This window comes from Mixophyes fleayi, chromosome 9 (assembly GCF_038048845.1).
Source record: "Mixophyes fleayi isolate aMixFle1 chromosome 9, aMixFle1.hap1, whole genome shotgun sequence".
In the NCBI taxonomy this organism is placed as follows: Eukaryota; Metazoa; Chordata; class Amphibia; order Anura; family Limnodynastidae; genus Mixophyes; species Mixophyes fleayi.
The window spans coordinates 66926040-66944917 of NC_134410.1; the positions used below are offsets into that span (position 1 = coordinate 66926040).

Below are 18878 nucleotides of genomic sequence, written 5' to 3' on the forward strand. Positions count from 1 at the left end.
TAACCCTCTAAGGTTCTCTCACCTTCCCTCCTCTCTCCTGTTCCCCAGGTCCACTGCCTGGGTTTTATCCTTGATTCCCTCCTCTCCTTCACTTACCACATCCAGTCCCGCTTCAAATGTTGCTGCTTCCGCCTTAGTCATTTTTCCAGGACCTTTTCTCAACATGGACACTAATAAAACTCTCATCCACACTCTTGTTATCACTTTCCTCGACTATTGCAATCTCCTCCTCTCCATTTTCCCTCTCACTCATCTCTACCTGTTTCAATCTGTCCTCAATGCTGCCACCCATTTAATTTTCCTCTGTCTCATTTCTGCTGCTCTACACTAGATCCCTGTCCCTCACAGAATCCATATGTGCTCTGCCAGTGACAGCCTCCTCTCCTCCCCAATGTTTACTTCTGCTCATCCCCGCCTCCATGTTTTCTGGCATGCTGCTTATTTTTTTATGCAACTTTGTTTATTGAAATGTTTTACATTATTAATAAAAAAAACCTTAACAACATTAAACTGAAGCTAAACTCAAACTTACAGTATTTAAGCATAGTGAAAATATTGGTGGTTAAACATGCAAGACAAGATAAGAATAAAGAAAACATTTTAATAAATGTTTGTTTTTTGTGAAGTGTCACTAGTCCCAAAAAGTCTTTATTGTTTCAAAATAAGCATATATATCTATAACGTCTGAATATTAAAATAGTAAGGGCTGTGTATAGAACATAATAATGTTCTATAATGTACTATGAACTATGTATTTTATAACTGGATAAATACATTTTTAGCTGCCACTAATACTGCTGTTTCATACCCAGGAACTTGTATGCAGATATTGTAATCCTAGATGTATGAAAAGTGATAGGGTAGGGGGGTACTCATTTTACTGGTGATATCTTTCAGATTAGGTGTAAAACTTATTGGCATTTGATAGTAATTTACATACTCTCTATAGGACACAAGCCTAATAGAGAGGGTATATGGTACTATCAAGAACGAATTGAATAGAGTGATAGTTGAAACTAGATTGAAGTGGCTAGAAGTTTTTGTCACTACTCCTCCCCCCTATCAGAACCACTCCTAAACCACCTCTTAGCCTGTCACCTTTTGAAACACTTTTGACAAGCAACCTCACTTGAAGGTAGATTCCAGAGTTAAGTTAAAATATAATGATGCAGAGACTGTTTAAAATCTTATAAAGAATTGTGAATAGTGACAGTGCAACAAAGGACATTCAAAACACTATCTCCTGATATGTTATGCACTAACTGTCATGATGTTGGAATGGTAGAATATGTTATGGACTGTAATTTCTTATGCTCAAGTTGTTTAGCAGACAGGTGAGAAGGCCCGTTCTAAGTGTTGATGACCAGCACCACATCTCTGAAAGTAGCAGAAAGAGACACTTGGATCCCTTTTTCATCCACTGCACGAAGTCAACAACCCGGAGAAGGTTCAAAATAGCCAAGGATGACACTCGTGACTCTGTAGCGGGAGACCTAAGTTCGCAGTTAACACCGGAGTCAAGGACTTTGCAAAGATTGTTATCCCATGATGCAGCAGCGGTTTTTCCCTTTCCAGTGTTTCTCCCATCCATATGTTTTTCAAGACATTCTATTTTTGCAATGGTGATCAGGTGATGGAGATGGGTTCAGGTAGTGATACTGAGGATGTGGGGATGAATGAGAAATTGTTAACACAATCGGTCCAGCCAATTACACTGTTCAATTCGGGAGTAAAGAAAAGGTCTGTTAACCTTGGAGCTTGGAGACAGTGTGAGGGGCTTTTGTCTGAAGATTATTGTGTCTGTAAGTACTGTGACCCCATAGTTGAAGAGAGGTGCATCCAACAATGCCAGTCCAGCAATAATTTATACTTGGGCTGGCATCCATGAGAATGATTATCATTTTTTGGCGGGTAAGGTCTTAGACCAAACTAAATTCTGGGTGTGCAGTCACGTGCCTCAGAGAAAATTATGTAGCACTAGTTCTCTATCCACTTATATTTCTGAGGTACTCAAATTATGGAGTGGGAGGCCAATAGAAGGGAGATATAATATCACTAGGTGTGAGACTTCGACAATACTCAGTAGACCGGTCTCTGCCAAGTCTGAATTTTTCACACAAAGAAACTTGAGTATTGGGAAGCTAAACTAAATGATCAGACATGAGCCTGCCCCACAAATACTGAGGAAAAACCCATCGATATTATTAGTTTGCATTTAACTTTAAAGGCTGAAGGATATCATTAATTAGGTTATGTAACAGACATAAGAGGGTGTTGTGAAAGTTCCTATAGGTTATTGTTTAAATGATATACAAACGGACACTTGCCTTGGACAGATGGAAATACTAGGCATGAGGAACTTTAATAGAAAATTGTGTATTGTAACAATCTATTGTGCCTTCCAGACAATGTGTTATATATGTGGGTGTAGGGCATACAAATGGTTAACTCCGAGCTCCAAGAGAGATATATACGTTTTCTAAAAGTAATTTCTGAAATTATGACGCTTTCCCATGATAACGCAACTGACATCCACAGTGTGATGATACTAAGGAGGAACAAATATCACCAAAAATGGAATGTACTGCTGAGATCCTGCAATAAATCTTGAAAGGGTTAGATACACTCTCAAAGGGTGGCTTGTCGGAGTTAAATAATTGGATGAAGGTGGTAATCTGTGTTTTCTGCACACTACAATCAGCTGCGATGTGATTCGTACGCAACATACATTTTATTATAACATTTAAATGTGTAATATATTTTACAAATCTTTCCATATAAAATATAATGTGGTGAAAAAGCTAAACAATGTTTTTGACATCTGAAATACATTGAGTTTGGTATCAATTTATTTGCAATTTTATGAGAACGGTTCTGGTGTTATTTGTGTAACATGCGCACCTTGCGAACAAAACATATAAATAATATCACTATTACACCAAATAGCTAGTACACAGGGATCATAAAAAAAACAGTTATACAGGACTAGAGGCGGGAGCCTGAAGAAAGGACAGTTGGCAGTTTCAAGAACAATGACCAGAGGAATCCACCAATGCCAAGTTGAGAACCTGAGAGTGCAAGAACCTTCAACCAATGAATTAAGACCTTACAACGGTAACTGTATATCTCTGATGTAACTACTTTTACAACTACACAGTGTATAAATTGTTGAGCTCTGTGTTTTGGACCCCAAAGCCTTCTGATTGAAGCACTGTATTATACTCCACTGTATCCAATTGTTTACTGCCTTACTAGTGCCAACGCATTAGTGTACCTCATTACACGCTACGTACTGTTCAATCAGTGCCAAAACATCAGTGTGCCGTATTACAATATGAGCTATTCAAACAGTGAAAACACATCTGTGTATGTCATTGCACGCTACCCGGTGTCCAACCAGTGCCACCACCTGTTTACCTTATTGCAAGCTATGCACTGTTCAACAACTATTCTGTGTCCCTTTGTACACCATAGAGACTGCTCAACCAGTGTAAACACCTCTGTATATCTTATTGCACACTACATGCTGTTCCACAGTGCCGACCAATCCGTGTTTCCCAGTACATACGACACAGTGCCTACATACTCTGTGTACTCCATTGCCCATTAACAAGCCCTTACACTTCGTATACTCAGCTGTACCTTCAGCATTTTGCCTACAGTGTCTGTATTCCATTGGGACAACCTATCTTTGCTCGCATAAATACATCTTCCGGTGTGTTCCCCCATAGAGACAAAATCCCTAGTTCTCACACTCATTAGACCCAAACCAACAGATTAATTTCAGCCTAGAGCACTAAGAACAGTTCTAGCTGATGGTGTAGGAAGCAACATGAATCAGGGATTCTCACTGAATTCCGGTGAGGAACCTTATATTTTATGTCAGCTTTAAGGCTGGTGACACAAGGTGAAGTAATACAAAAGGTCTTCCACAGACCTGAGCTGGTTAACCAACAGACAGTAATTGGAGGTGGATCATCATCCAGTGTAATATAAAGGGGCAATTAAGAATGATCTTTACAAAGACCATTAGCTTGGTGAAATTAATCTCCAATTAAGGGATGATTCTATATCAAAATCATATAGTCATAACCAGTGTCGGACTGGGTCATGAAAGGCCCACCGGGGGACTGCAATGCTAGCGGCCTACCAGAGGGGGTATGGGCAGCCATCAGAGGCGAGACCAGATGCTAGAGGGGGAGTGTTCAGCCCAAGAAGGACAGCTAGCACCATAGTGCAGTATATAAAGGATGCAGCGTGTATATAAAGAGTACACAGTCTTGACCTGCCCCTTAGATTGGGCAGAACAGTCAACAAAAATCGGGATTGTCCCAATAGACCAGGCTTGTTTAACCTGTGGCACTCCAGGTGTTGTGAAACTACAAGCCCCAGCACACTTTGCCAAGATATAGCAGCTTATTGCTGGAATGGTATGCTGGGACTTGTAGTTTCACAACACCTGGAGTGCCACAGATTAGCCAAGTCTGCACTAGACTCAGAACATCTGACAAACTGTCCTATCTGTTCTTGTCACTTTTACCACCTGTGGCTGCTGGTTTCTTTAGTTGCGGCTTGTCTGGATCGTGGAATGTTGAGGGCCCTATTTAGAAAAAAATAATGGGTACATGTAGAAAATTCCAACCAGCCCTGGCATTAAATCAATAGGACCCACAATTAATACTTAGGCCTTCCTCCAGTCCCAACATTAAAGTAATAGTATTCCCATTTAATAAACCTATTTCCCTCCCTCCAGACAGCCCCTGCAATAAAATAATCGCATTTACGTATAATAAATATACCTATTTCCTGTGACCGTCACTGCCATTAAATAATTCATATTCACATTTAATAAATAGACCTCATGCTCCTCAAATGCAGCCCCACATTCAATAGCCACCAAACCACCCCATCTTAAATAGTCCCCACTACAAAATTAAATTGCCCCACCTTCACCCTACGAACAAAATAGCACCCATTATTTAGCCACCACCTACCACACACACATTACATTGCCACAAGGCCGCTGTGCCATCACACACATTACTGTGCCCCTTAATCACCATACTGTGCCTCCTTATGATCACACTCAGCCCTCCATGCTGCTTTTGCCCCCCTTCTCCTGGCCCCCTTTTATCACCCTGTGCCATGCTACTTTGGCCTTCCCCTTCAATCTCTGTCATGCTGTCTGTGCTCCCCCTTCACTCTCTGCCATGCTTACCCCTTGCTCCGTTCCTACACTTACCTTTTCTATCGGCTTCTTTCTTCTCTCTTCTGTCTTTTTGCCAACTCCTCTCTGCGGCGCTCTTCACTGAACATCGGGCATGATGATGTCGCGCCCGACATTCAGTGCGAACGGAGCAGAGAGGAGGTGCGCCGGCGCCGTGATCACGTGAGTATTTTTTTTTTTACGTTTCTTGCTCCCCCCACCAACAAAGAGGGGAGCGATCAGGGTCGGGCCTACCAGGGGATAGCCTGGCCCCCCAGCGAGCCAGTCCCACCCTGGTCATAACAATACAAATATTTTCCAGAGAAGAGCTTGATATTTAAGCTATGAACAAATTCTTCACAGCTATCTGAAGCATTTTACAATTTCCTGATAGGTTCACAGTTAATCCAAGGGGATATGATCAGACTGTTTTTCAACACCTCAGTGGCAGTAATTTATATATATATATATATATATTTAAAACACAGCAGATATATAAACAGCGCTAATAACCTCAACGTAACAACCAGTATAGATAACTGGTAGATGGATATACCAAGATATACACAATCAGTCCCGATAAAAACACATAGCTCGTTTAAGAGCGGCAGCCTTGAATCACTTGGGTCCAGATGGTTAATCCGGAGGGCTGTAGTAACTGCGGATAGATAAACAAGTATGGCGCTCCAATGTGTAGTATTGATAGTAATATGGGAAGATGTAATAAAATGCGTACCATATAGATGAAATCAATGATCGTATGGTAGAAACGGAGTTCCTCTTCTGAGGTAATGTCTCCCCGTCTCCAACAATAGCGATAATGTGGGTCAAAAAATAGAGAAACACAAATAGTGTAATAGAGTTTATATAATGTATCACCACATGTGATAGACCTCCACCAGGATCAAATGTTAGCCCGGCACCAAATGGGTTAATCTTATGAGTACACCTCCAAAAACACCAACAGCTTATACTGCGTACCAGATGATGCAGAGTGAACTCTGCCGGACGTCAAGGCATCTCCTGTAGGTGAGTCCCTAAGCTAGTAATACAAATTTACATTCAGGGTGTAATATATATATATATATTTACACACACACACACACACACACACACACACATACACATACATACATACACACACATATATATACACACATACGTAGTGGTGTAGTACGCACTGGGCCTTTACATCAGTTGGTGCGGGCCTTGGGCTCAGTGAACTTAAATTTAGTCTACACAATATGGCAGCACAGGCTACGTTCTATACATAGGAAAGCCCATGGAGCTGCAAGGGTGACACATCTCAGAAGAAAACATGAAACATTAAACACAAAATTAAAATCTCCTTTGTTTCTATGTACAATAGTTTTCATAAACATATGCATATTTGCTATCCCTATACTAGGGAGATTGGGTTAAAGTAAAAAAAAGAATCATGGAGAAAATATACTCTCTGCTAAATCTGCATGTTTTAAGCTATGTAATGTACTTAAAATATTTATTTTACTATGTTACCAAAAGAAAGCCACAATTGCTCCCAAAAATAATGTAAAAAACTTAGTAGAGCACACAAAGCAGTTACAAAGTACTTCTCGGTTAAAAAAACAAATAGAAAAAAACTGTGAAATGTGGTGTGTTCAAGAACATATTAAATACCCCCAGTCAAGGGGAGGTTAACTACAGACTCTAAGAATGGAATTTGTTTTGATATGGTTCACTATTTTTAAAATAAGATGAAGTGCAGTATATACAAGATAGAGAATGTAAATATTTTCAGGTGGTCATCCATATCTAAATACAAGTGCTGCCCTCTGGTGGTGATGAAATGACAGCCTGCAGTGTCTTTACAGGACTTGTGCATTCTTTCCTATACAGTACATAACATACTTACAATGACTCACCTCATGACCAAATAAGGTGGTGTGTATTGGAGATCTATTATGCATAAGTCACTTTGAGATACGAGTTAATACACTTTGTAATAACCATTTATTTATTTACAAAAGGAAAGTCACAAAACATTTTTGTTTTTTTACACCGCTGCCATACATATATACAAATCAAATGCCGGAACCCATTATCACACATTAAATGTTTTTTTCCCTCCATACATTCTTGAAGTGCATTAAACCAGTGGTACACAGACATATTCTGCCAGCTTACCACTTTAACATGTAAAAGTAGCTAACTGCAAAACAAAAAGGTACAGGCCAGAGCGAATGGTTAGTGAGGTAGAAAAACACAGGAATGGACAGAATTAAAACAATAGACTGCCCACTTTTTAAAACCACCAGCTTAATTCTAAGAAAATACGCAACCAAAAGCCTGAAACAAATTAAACATGTAACATCAATATCTACAAAAACAACTGATTGAATAAGTATGTACATTGCTCAAAATGTTTTAAAAATGAAAGGCACCTGGTTGTTAATGTTTTTCCAATAAAAAATATTTTTCTGCAGTTTTAGAACATATAACTCACATACTGTACATAACATATCCCCCAGAAATACCCCCTAGTCACAGGTGGCACCAATAATGTATGTACAGTGCAAGAATACAGCCCAGTGCTCAGTTGTCAATAATGATCTAGAGGTTGGACACATGCGGACAAGTCTCAGACATCACTCTGCTCCAGTTTCACTTCCTCCCTTCCCAGACATCAATGTCAGGTGATGAGGCAGGGATGGAGCTATTGTGAAGCATATTGTGAATGAAAGTGGCATCCAGTGAGGTTATGAGATCAGACTCTCTATCTTCATCAGTAGTACAGCCTCTGACTCTGAAAGGTAGACAGAGGCATATTGTGTTACATTGAGAGATGCAATCCAAGTTTATACAGATGTAAGTGTGTAGTCATTCATGTACATAAGGTGGCTGCAGTGTTAAGAGTCTCTATGTATTTTTAATCCACAACTACACATGAAGGAGACGTATTACATATGCAAAGTAAAGTTAATTTAATTGTGAAATATGGCTACTCAGCCTTTTCTTTAGGTACTCCCGGAAGACCAGACTTCAAAGATGCCACCTAATTAGATCACGACATTATCCAAAGGGTCTTACACAGGAATTTCACTAAAGTATGGTATACTACTGTAGGACTCCTTACAAAACAGGGACTATCTATATGGATAGGAATGCAGACATGTAGTCAACAGATATTGCATAAAACAAGGTAGTGGGTCAGAAGCTATAAACAATTATATGGAACAAGTAGAGTTGCAAACAGAGTCTAAGGGGTATATTTAACAAATTGTGATGGTGCACTAACGTGCACTTAACATAGAATCCATGCCCCGATGTGTCCCCCGCATATTTATTAAAGATGCATCGCAGCAGATATCGTGGATATCTGCTGCTTTGCATTCTGCTTCGTTTTGAGGAGCAGTCACCATTCAATAGTATGGTGACTGCTCCCTCTTGCAATCTAACAAGTTCCGAAAAATAGATTTTTCTCGGGAACTTGTCTTGATAATGTACGCCAGCTGGAGCTGGCGTACATTATCATAAATGAGAAATCTCAGTGCTGTCAGCTCTGCTCCAAAGAGCAGAGCTGGACAGCGCATGTGTGGAGGGATCACATGATCTCTCCCTGTCAATCACCGCTCGCTCTCTGCAAACTATAGTTGCAGAGATCGAGGGAGATGTTTGTGCGCATGTGAACTGCACATGCGCAATTGCTGAAAGAAGAAGACTGAAGATGACGAGGAGGTGATCCAGGGACATCGTGTTCCGAAGCGGCGGGTAAGTGTGATTTTTTTTATCACAGAAACAACAGTTTTTCGGAACTGCTGTTTCCGTGTACATAAATGTGAGAAATAGTTCAATCCTTATCATTGCGATAAGGATTGAAAACTATTTTTCACTTTATGTTAATATTGATAAACGTGCCCCTAAATGTGCAGTAAGAAACATGTTTCTTAAACCTTTGCTCTTTTGAAAATGATAACATATGAGAGGACAAAACCCCATACCAGAGTCCCTATTTTCAATGAACAGTTCAGATTTCTAGTAAACAAAAAGTATGTGCCCTACATAGCCATGGTTACATTAGGGCATTCCTGGGTAGATGGGAGATTGTGGCCTATTAGTCACCATTTTTCCCTTTTGTGATTTCGAGAGAGTTGTTCTGAACACAAATAAATTCTTTGATATATTTTCTCTAATTGGTATATGGCATGTATGAGTTTGTAAAGCAGATTGGGGACATGGAAACAGCAGACTTTAATACAGAGATAGACTAGGTGCACATAGATTAGTGTTGAAATCTGTATACCTTCTTCTTCTTTTCTTCTTAAGCACTTTCTGCAACAAAAATAAAAAGTACACATTCATACATCAATCCTGCAACACTCCAAATGTAGATATAAACAAGCAGTAAAGTGGGCATAACATGAGGCTTTGCTAAATTGACAGTAAAAAGTAAAATTACAGTAAGAGCTAAAGTAGATAGTTTTTTTTAACCTCGTTACAGATATGAGTACGATATGAGATCTAAAAAATACATAGCATTTATAGCTATATAAGGAGTCAAAATCATATTACAAAGTACTTTATTTTACATTTAACTTTTTACATATATTTCCCACTGCAATTTACATTCTCCTATCAAATATTTTACTTGGATTAGACAACAATAAAAGGATGACATCGGTTACCTCCCCCCCCCCCCCTCCCAATTACCTTTGCAAGACAAATGCCCAAATTATGTGGATTAGAGCAATGACATCTGCTACAATCCAGATGATCAAGTAGTTGTCAGGGTCCTGTAAAAAATGAGACAAATAATGTCAGTTGGTGAATAGAAAGGTAGCATTTGAGCACTAGGTATGTGATGACGTTGTGAAAATGGTGTGTGAGACAAAAGTAATGGATTATTATGTGTAGTATGTCAAAGGACAGTATTTAAAAAAAATAACAAAAACACATTGAAAAACATGTAAAAATGAAATATGTAAAAGATTCCTGTTTTGGGTTCTTAATTGGTCACTATGACTGGATCACTGATAAATAACTTCTGGCATGAATTTATTTAAAGGAAATAGCGCAGGGCACTTATTTTTTATATTGTATATATTCTGAGATAGGAATTCGTTATTTCTGAGACCATGGTAGAAACTCGCTTTTCCTGTTCTAACCTTACTAAAGGATATGCCTTATTTCTGATGTATATATCTGATATAAAAGGCCTTTGTGGATGGAGGTCTTTTGTGTATTGGGATGTGTTTTGTATGGAAGTGTCATTGTGTGAGATTTGTAAGGTTGCTAGTGGAAACCTCTGATTAGGCATATGTGGAAGGGAGTATGATAGCAGGAATTACTAACAAAGTTTTGTGATGAAGTTTCATGCCTGCTCTGGATAAAGGCCCAGCAGGGGGTCGTTACTGTGTGGCCTTTTGTCCAGAGTGAATTTCATAGATAAGCACGAATTTTGTTAGCTTGTAAATCCATGTTTGTGTAAATAGGGTACACCCTGATGCAAAAAATAGCCTGTGTCTGAAATGTATAAAAGGCACTAGCTTGTATTTGAAACTTGTTCTTCTGATTTTAATCTGACCTGATCACACTGGTCAGAAGATATATATATTGGGCTGGTTATACATCCCCTGCCCACTTGGACAAGCAAAAGTAAGAAATCTGTGATTTACCATACACAGAGATGATCAAATGATCAAAAGAACTGATTTACATTTAATCTCACAGCGGAGTCTTTTTAATAAAAAAAAAAACTTTCCATACGTATGATAAGGATATATCTTATTTTACTTGCGATACAATTTGGATACATTACCATAACTAAGTCGTAATATTTGTATTCCAACAGGAATAGACTTTTTTCAAATCTATCTATTGAATGTAATATGTTCATGATATTGATTTCCACTTTATGACAACAAATAGTGGAGATTTTTTTCTGCCAATTCCTGATTATCCAACCAATGTTATGCATATTTTGATTTCTATGCTGCCTGATTATCTCTCAGTGCTTTTTAGTGAAGATCGGATCCAAAAGGTCTATATGCGATAATATTAACGCTGTTATGTGACAATTTCACCATATTCGATATTCACTGTATTTTTATTTGATGCCCATATTGTGAGTGGTATTTATCACTCGCTCAGTTTTATATCTATACCTACTATGGTTACTTTTTTATATTAAACATCTTTATATATATCGGTGATTCTGCCCAATTCATTCGCTTGCTTCCTGATCACACTGGTACCTTCAACCAGTGTGAAAGCAAATAAACATCTTGCTTCAAGACCTGCTTGAAAAAAATCTTCAATATTGCTGTATTCCTGTGACCTGCCGATTAGACCCTACAACTAATCCGTTCGCCGGCTGTTCTGAGGTTTGGACCCAAGCTTTCCAGTACCACCGCTCTGGCTGCTATCCATGCAGCCCTGGTCAGTGTGATAGGCCAGGGGGGGGAACCATCCACAGAAACCCTGATCCATAGTGGAGTACCAGACCAGGTACACCAGCAACGAGATACGCTAGCAACGTCAGTTACCCAGAAGAAACCCGGTTTTGGATGTCAGCAAGGAGTCGAGTGGTGGCAGCTCCTGTAAGCCCCTCCTACTGCGGCAAGGGGGCGCATTTGGGATAACGAAAGGGAACGGTGGCAAAGTAAGCCCAGCCGGTTCCCAGCAACAACAGACAGGGTGGCATGGGCGGTCCATCCTGTCACAGTCACATTGTAACTATTACAAAAAGTGGGCATGGTTTTAAGTGCAGAGTTTCCCTATTTACGGGAGAAAACCCCTGACATAATATAGATGTTTAGATGAGAAGTGAAATATCCAACAGTTAGGATCTGCTGTAGAATAAACACAGACATACCTACATTTTGTTTATCAAGACTAATTTATTTGACCTATGCATGCACTCAAATGTCTTTATCCATTCATTGCAACTGTTTAGGTAAATTTCCTAAAATGTACTTTAAAGTGCAAAAGTCCTTAGTACTGCAGAACAAGTATCCATACCTCTTCACATTTGGTAGGCGGCATTAGGATGGGGCGAGGCCATGTCACAATGAGGGTGTATCCATGTTATGATTGGGACATGACTACACCCTGGGGGTGTGCCTAGCTGTCTTGAAATGCTAGGATACCCTGTTCTCTCCTTCCCTACAAAAACCATATCTGCCATGCAGAGCAGCAGTGAACGGAATACTTCTCTCAACTTTCCCACCAATCAGGTCAACGCTGTCCCAATTGGGAATGGCGGGACAGAGCCCTAAAATCGGGATGGTATGGAGGTATGAGTATCCAGCAGCGAGCCTGATGCTAAGGAAAAACACAGAGCTAAGGACAGCTACTCCAATCTGTCAGATAACCACAGCCATCTCTAGGCCCAGAAGAGGAAGGTGATTCAGTTAAGATAAATGGTAAGGACAATTATGTTTGCCAGCAGCTCAATGATTAAACATTTTTACAATTACTGATGTTTCATTTCTCCACTTGGCAGGATCTCCCTTCATGCTCACCCTACCACAACTAGTGTAACAACACAGAAATGTCAGTGACCACTGGATGCTTTATTATTGGTGTTTGATAATGCTGCTTGTAATAGCCAATTCGGCAACTCCCAGACTTTTTTATGCTTTTGAGACATGCCAGTTATATTATGCAGGTGATGCTCAATAGATGATAATCTGCAGCAGAGGACCACTTAAAATAAGTTTAATTATTGACAGTTGTGGAGCAATTCCAATGCATGTAATACTCTACTGAGTACACCCATGTGACTCATAATAAGATGTCAAAAAAAATTCTAATAATAATAAATAATACTACCATCAAAATCCCTTATTTACCCAGGTAAACATTGAGCAAGCTCAATTACAAGGTGGAGCTGCTTTACAAAACTCATGTAACAATACATTTATATACAAATAGATACTAGATGCAAGAGTAGAATTGGTTTGAATTAAATATTTCTACTTAATTCGATTAAATTATTGATCAGTTTTTACTATCTACATTTGATTGTGTTGGGTCTATTGTCAGCCACCCCTATTGAATGTTATATAATTCAAAAAGGAATAATCAGAGTGAATGATTTGGTTATAACAGGTTGGTCAATTTAAGTTTAACAATTATTTCATGTATGCTGCTAAACACATACACAAATCAGTCCTCTACTTCATTATTTGTACTTACTCTTTGAGGAGAGTGAAATAGTAATTTATTTTTCTACTAGCCATACTTACCTGCACTACTTGAACTAATAACGCCTGAGAGGAAGACGATATTTATGTTTGACGGTAATGACATTTGGTTCTCTATAATCTAGGCATGGAGCAAAATCTCATCTTTGACAAAGTATATTGGCGCGTGTGATGGCACAGAAAGGAGCGATGAGTGAATCGTTTAAGTTGTTCATGTAGGTTTTCAAGTTTTGCAATTCTGCACTTGATAAAGAATATAGCCTTCCAAAACTAATTTTAGCTCCAGAGTGGATATCTGCAATCATTTATACAATGAAGTGGGGGCGTTTGTCAAACACATCACGCCAATCCTTTTAACACAAGATGATAGATGGTCTTTAGAGGATACCTATATTTTTGTTTGGAGGCCAGTAATATTTCTTGGGGTAAAATCAGATTCAGAATATGGAGGAAAAGTTAGTTGCCAATTGTTAGGATTGTGCCAAGGTAACCATTGGAACCCCAAAACGACTGGATATTTAATGACTAGGATAAGAGTCACATTTCCTGCCAACAAACGTCAATTCAAAATTCTGATCCATGAAATTTCCTTCTGCTCCAGAGTCTATAAGTGCTGTGGGCGCCATCTCTGCATTCCACACACAAAAGGTATAGAAAAATAAGAATACTTCTATTAAAAAGAAAAAATTGGGACAGATGGAGGGTATGGCCTGGCATCCATTAAGACAAGCCAAATTTTCTGTGAGCTCCACATCTAACCCTCCAAAACCTGCTCATTCCTGGAATATCCTAACACTGTTGATTCTCTATAGATTGGGGCCATCTCCTTGAACCCCCCAGTACTGTTTCCCAACAGACTCATCTATATTGGATCAGACGGTGCCTTTTCTCTACCTCCGGCTTGCTACTCTGCAGCCGTTTCACGCTATTTGTGCTCCCCAGATCAATTATACTTTCTTCTAGTGTGTAACTATTTCCTTTGTTGGAAGCCACTCATATGGAAAGGAAAACCCTCCTAGCACTGTGTCCTAAGGTGGAAATCCAAACCCGATCGCTTCGTCTTACCTATGATTACTGCGGATCAGACTCCTGCCGCAGATGCATCTATGCCTCCATTTGGCAGTGTTTTCCCCACAGACTGCAGTTTAGGTCATCTTCGGAGATTGTGGCACAGTTCCTTCTCCCCACTGTCGACACCAACCCGGCTGCGTGTCCGGGCAATGGCATGACTGGCCAGCAGATCTATTTACCGCATCACCAACAGCACTCCTCCTATATCTGACTTACCCTAACCGCTCAGCCTTGATTACAGCCCAGCTGCTAGCTCTGTGTTTCCTGGAGCTGCTTCATCAGCACTCCATCGTTGATCCCGGGCACACTTCAACCAAACTCTGTACACTGGTGAGTCACGCAGCCTCTGTAATTCTATCAGTTTCTCCCGTCTTGTTGTGAATTAATACCTGATTGGACCTTTTAAAATTGAATTATTTGATTCACCATTACTCACTGTAGTGCAATATCTGGGTAGCACCTCCATTCCTTGGTGATCCCAGTCACACCACTTAGCATACCTATATATTACATGCCTGGCTCCTTGCAATACATCCGGCACAGACCAATTTTAGTCAAGGACCAGTTTGGTCACTTACATTTCCTACTCACCTAAGTGCTGATCTACAAGGCCTAGCAGGTTCCTCTCTGTTCCAATTTCCTATGATGTTCCATAATTCTAAATTTATTCTGGACCCAGCGCCATATACTTGGAACGATCCTCAGCAACACATTTATTCTACTGAACTGTCTTTCATTCCCAACATGTCACACTGGCAAAAAAAAACCCCTCTAACGACCTGCCAAGTTCACTAGAAAGGAGAAACCCGGTTTGGAAGCTACCTCCACAAGCACCTACCCTTGTCCTGAATCGAACCTAGAGAAATCCCAATCTCAGGGCATGAAATGCTCCGCCCGAGAGTTGATGAAACTTATCCAGAGCACGATACAAACTGAGATGAGAGCGATCATTCAAGAACTGAAATCAAGAGTAGCAACACTGGGCTCTCAGATTCCCTAGAACACAAAGTAGATGACATCTGCTACAACCAAGAAACTATCGAATGTGAACTAGCAGCGGTCCATCAGTCTATGGCAGCCATGCAGGATCACCTAAGAGACATTGAAAATTTGTCACAATGGAATAATGTCCGCTTCAATAAAATATCAGAGTCTGTTGATTCTAGAGATGGTCACTGACCCCCGTGTTTTGGTTTTGGATTCGGTTTTGGATCTGGATTACCGTCGTGTTTTGGTTTTGGTTTTGGTTTTGCAAAACCGCCATTGCGTGTTTTGGTTTTGGTTTTGGTTTTGTTTGGTTTTGTTTTGCTATTTTGTTGGAAAATACATGTTTTTGTGCCTAAAATAACCCAATTTAGTGCTCCAACTGTTTTAGAGATAAGTAATCTAATTGTTGAGGTAATAAATCATCCAAAAAAACTGTTTAATTCTTCGTTGGTAGGCCTTCATTTATTCTACACACAAAACAGATTGTCTTCCTATCCCTCTATGCATATTGGCAATGCAGCCATCGTCTTTGGATGTATATTACACCCTACACTTATAGTTAAATATGTAAAGAAATGGAAAAAGACAGTTTGCTTTCTGTCTCTATAGCCCCCCCTCCACTTTTTTAAAAAAACAAAAAATTCAGCCATTATAGACTGTACAATATTAATTGACATGGAGAAAGCCAGTTTGGTTTCTGTCTCTCTAGGCCCCCCTCCACTTGTATAAAATACTAATAAATTCAGCCGTTATATACTGTACAATATAAATTGAAATGGACAAAGGCAGTTTGGTATCTGTCTGCATCAGATCCTCTCTCCACTAGGAGTAAAATAGAAAACTATTCAGCCGTTATATAATCTAGAATATAAATAGAAATTGAGAAAGGCAATTTGGTATCTGTCTGCATCATAATCATCAACATCATCATTAGCGCCCTCGTCGCCTACACAAATCTCCCCCTCATCCTCTTCTAATTCCAAAGTGGCATCCTCAATTTGGGTATCACCGGCTACACTCGGGCTATTAAGGCACACATCAGCAGAATGCTCACGATTAGACATCCCACTGTTGGATGGACTCTCCACAGGGATTGTTGTCATTTGTGAATCAGAGCAAATATTCTCCTGTAATGCCTCACTGGTATCTTGCAGCTCAGCTTTGACGCGTAACAGTAGTTGTGCACCAATTGTAGCCTGGGTAACTTTTTGGGATCTGCCACTAATAGCCAAAGGTGAAGGCCTCATTCTCTCTTTGCCACTGCGTGTGTAGAATGGCATGCTTGCAATTTTTTTTTTATCGTCACTTAACTTTTGCTCAGTTACACTTCTTTTTCGCTTCAATACAGTAAATTTTTTTTTGGTTTTTGTTTTTTGCACTAATTTGAAAACACTCTGTTGTTTGACATCGCCTTGGCCAGATGACGTACTGGGAACACTAACATCAGGACTGGTGACAGAACCTGGTTGCTCATTTAGATCATATGTGGACTGCTTTGAATCCATTCTGAGCGCAAACCACTGGGGAGTGCTAAAAATTATTGAGTAGATACTGCTGACAGATATGACTTTTGACAGCCAGAAATATTAATGCACAATTAGGGAGGACACCCCAAAAACACTGAGGAGTGCTAAAAATTATTGAGTAGATACTGCTGACAGATATGACTTTTGACAGCCAGAAATATTAATGCACAATTAGGGAGGACACCCCAAAAACACTGAGGAGTGCTAAAAATTATTGAGTAGATACTGCTGACAGATATGACTTTTGACAGCCAGAAATATTAATGCACAATTAGGGAGGACACCCCAAAAACACTGAGGAGTGCTAAAAATTATTGAGTAGATACTGCTGACAGATATGACTTTTGACAGCCAGAAATATTAATGCACAATTAGGGAGGACACCCCAAAAACACTGAGGAGTGCTAAAAATTATTGAGTAGATACTGCTGACAGATATGACTTTTGACAGCCAGAAATATTAATGCACAATTAGGGAGGACACCCCAAAAACACTGAGGAGTGCTAAAAATTATTGAGTAGATACTGCTGACAGATATGACTTTTGACAGCCAGAAATATTAATGCACAATTAGGGAGGACACCCCAAAAACACTGAGGAGTGCTACAAATTATTGAGTAGATACTGCTGACAGATATGACTTTTGACAGCCAGAAATATTAATGCACAATTAGGGAGGACACCCCAAAAACACTGAGGAGTGCTAAAAATTATTGAGTAGATACTGCTGACAGATATGACTTTTGACAGCCAGAAATATTAATGCACAATTAGGGAGGACACCCCAAAAACACTGAGGAGTGCTACAAATTATTGAGTAGATACTGCTGACAGATATGACTTTTGACAGCCAGAAATATTAATGCACAATTAGGGAGGACACCCCAAAAACACTGAGGAGTGCTAAAAATTATTGAGTAGATACTGCTGACAGATATGACTTTTGACAGCCAGAAATATTAATGCACAATTAGGGAGGACACCCCAAAAACACTGAGGAGTGCTACAAATTATTGAGTAGATACTGCTGACAGATATGACTTTTGACAGCCAGAAATATTAATGCACAATTAGGGAGGACACCCCAAAAACACTGAGGAGTGCTACAAATTATTGAGTAGATACTGCTGACAGATATGACTTTTGACAGCCAGAAATATTAATGCACAATTAGGGAGGACACCCCAAAAACACTGAGGAGTGCTACAAATTATTGAGTAGATACTGCTGACAGATATGACTTTTGACAGCCAGAAATATTAATGCACAATTAGGGAGGACACCCCAAAAACACTGAGGAGTGCTAAAAATTATTGAGTAGATACTGCTGACAGATATGACTTTTGACAGCCAGAAATATTAATGCACAATTAGGGAGGACACCCCAAAAACACTGAGGAGTGCTACAAATTATTGAGTAGATACTGCTGACAGATATGACTTTTGACAGCCAGAAATATTAATGCACAATTAGGGAGGACACCCCAAAAACACTGAGGAGTGCTAAAAATTATTGAGTAGATACTGCTGACAGATATGACTTTTGACAGCCAGAAATATTAATGCACAATTAGGGAGGACACCCCAAAAACACTGAGGAGTGCTACAAATTATTGAGTAGATACTGCTGACAGATATGACTTTTGACAGCCAGAAATATTAATGCACAATTAGGGAGGACACCCCAAAAACACTGAGGAGTGCTAAAAATTATTGAGTAGATACTGCTGACAGATATGACTTTTGACAGCCAGAAATATTAATGCACAATTAGGGAGGACACCCCAAAAACACTGAGGAGTGCTACAAATTATTGAGTAGATACTGCTGACAGATATGACTTTTGACAGCCAGAAATATTAATGCACAATTAGGGAGGACACCCCAAAAACACTGAGGAG

General features: G+C 39.6%; 1 protein-coding gene across 3 annotated transcripts in view; it reads right to left on the minus strand.

Moving 5' to 3' along the window:
- Positions 1-7179: 7179 nt before the first annotated feature.
- The window catches only part of GDPD2 (glycerophosphodiester phosphodiesterase domain containing 2), a 54682-nt gene continuing 42983 nt past the window's right edge, over positions 7180-18878 (minus strand). For all 3 annotated transcript variants that reach the window (XM_075184503.1, XM_075184501.1, XM_075184504.1), the window contains 3 exons: positions 9896-9978; positions 9489-9517; positions 7180-7991 (listed from right to left, as the gene is read on the minus strand). In XM_075184503.1, coding sequence (XP_075040604.1) covers positions 7945-7991; positions 9489-9517; positions 9896-9978 — 159 coding nt within the window. In that variant the 3' untranslated portion in view covers positions 7180-7944. The remainder of the gene's footprint in view (positions 7992-9488; positions 9518-9895; positions 9979-18878) is intronic.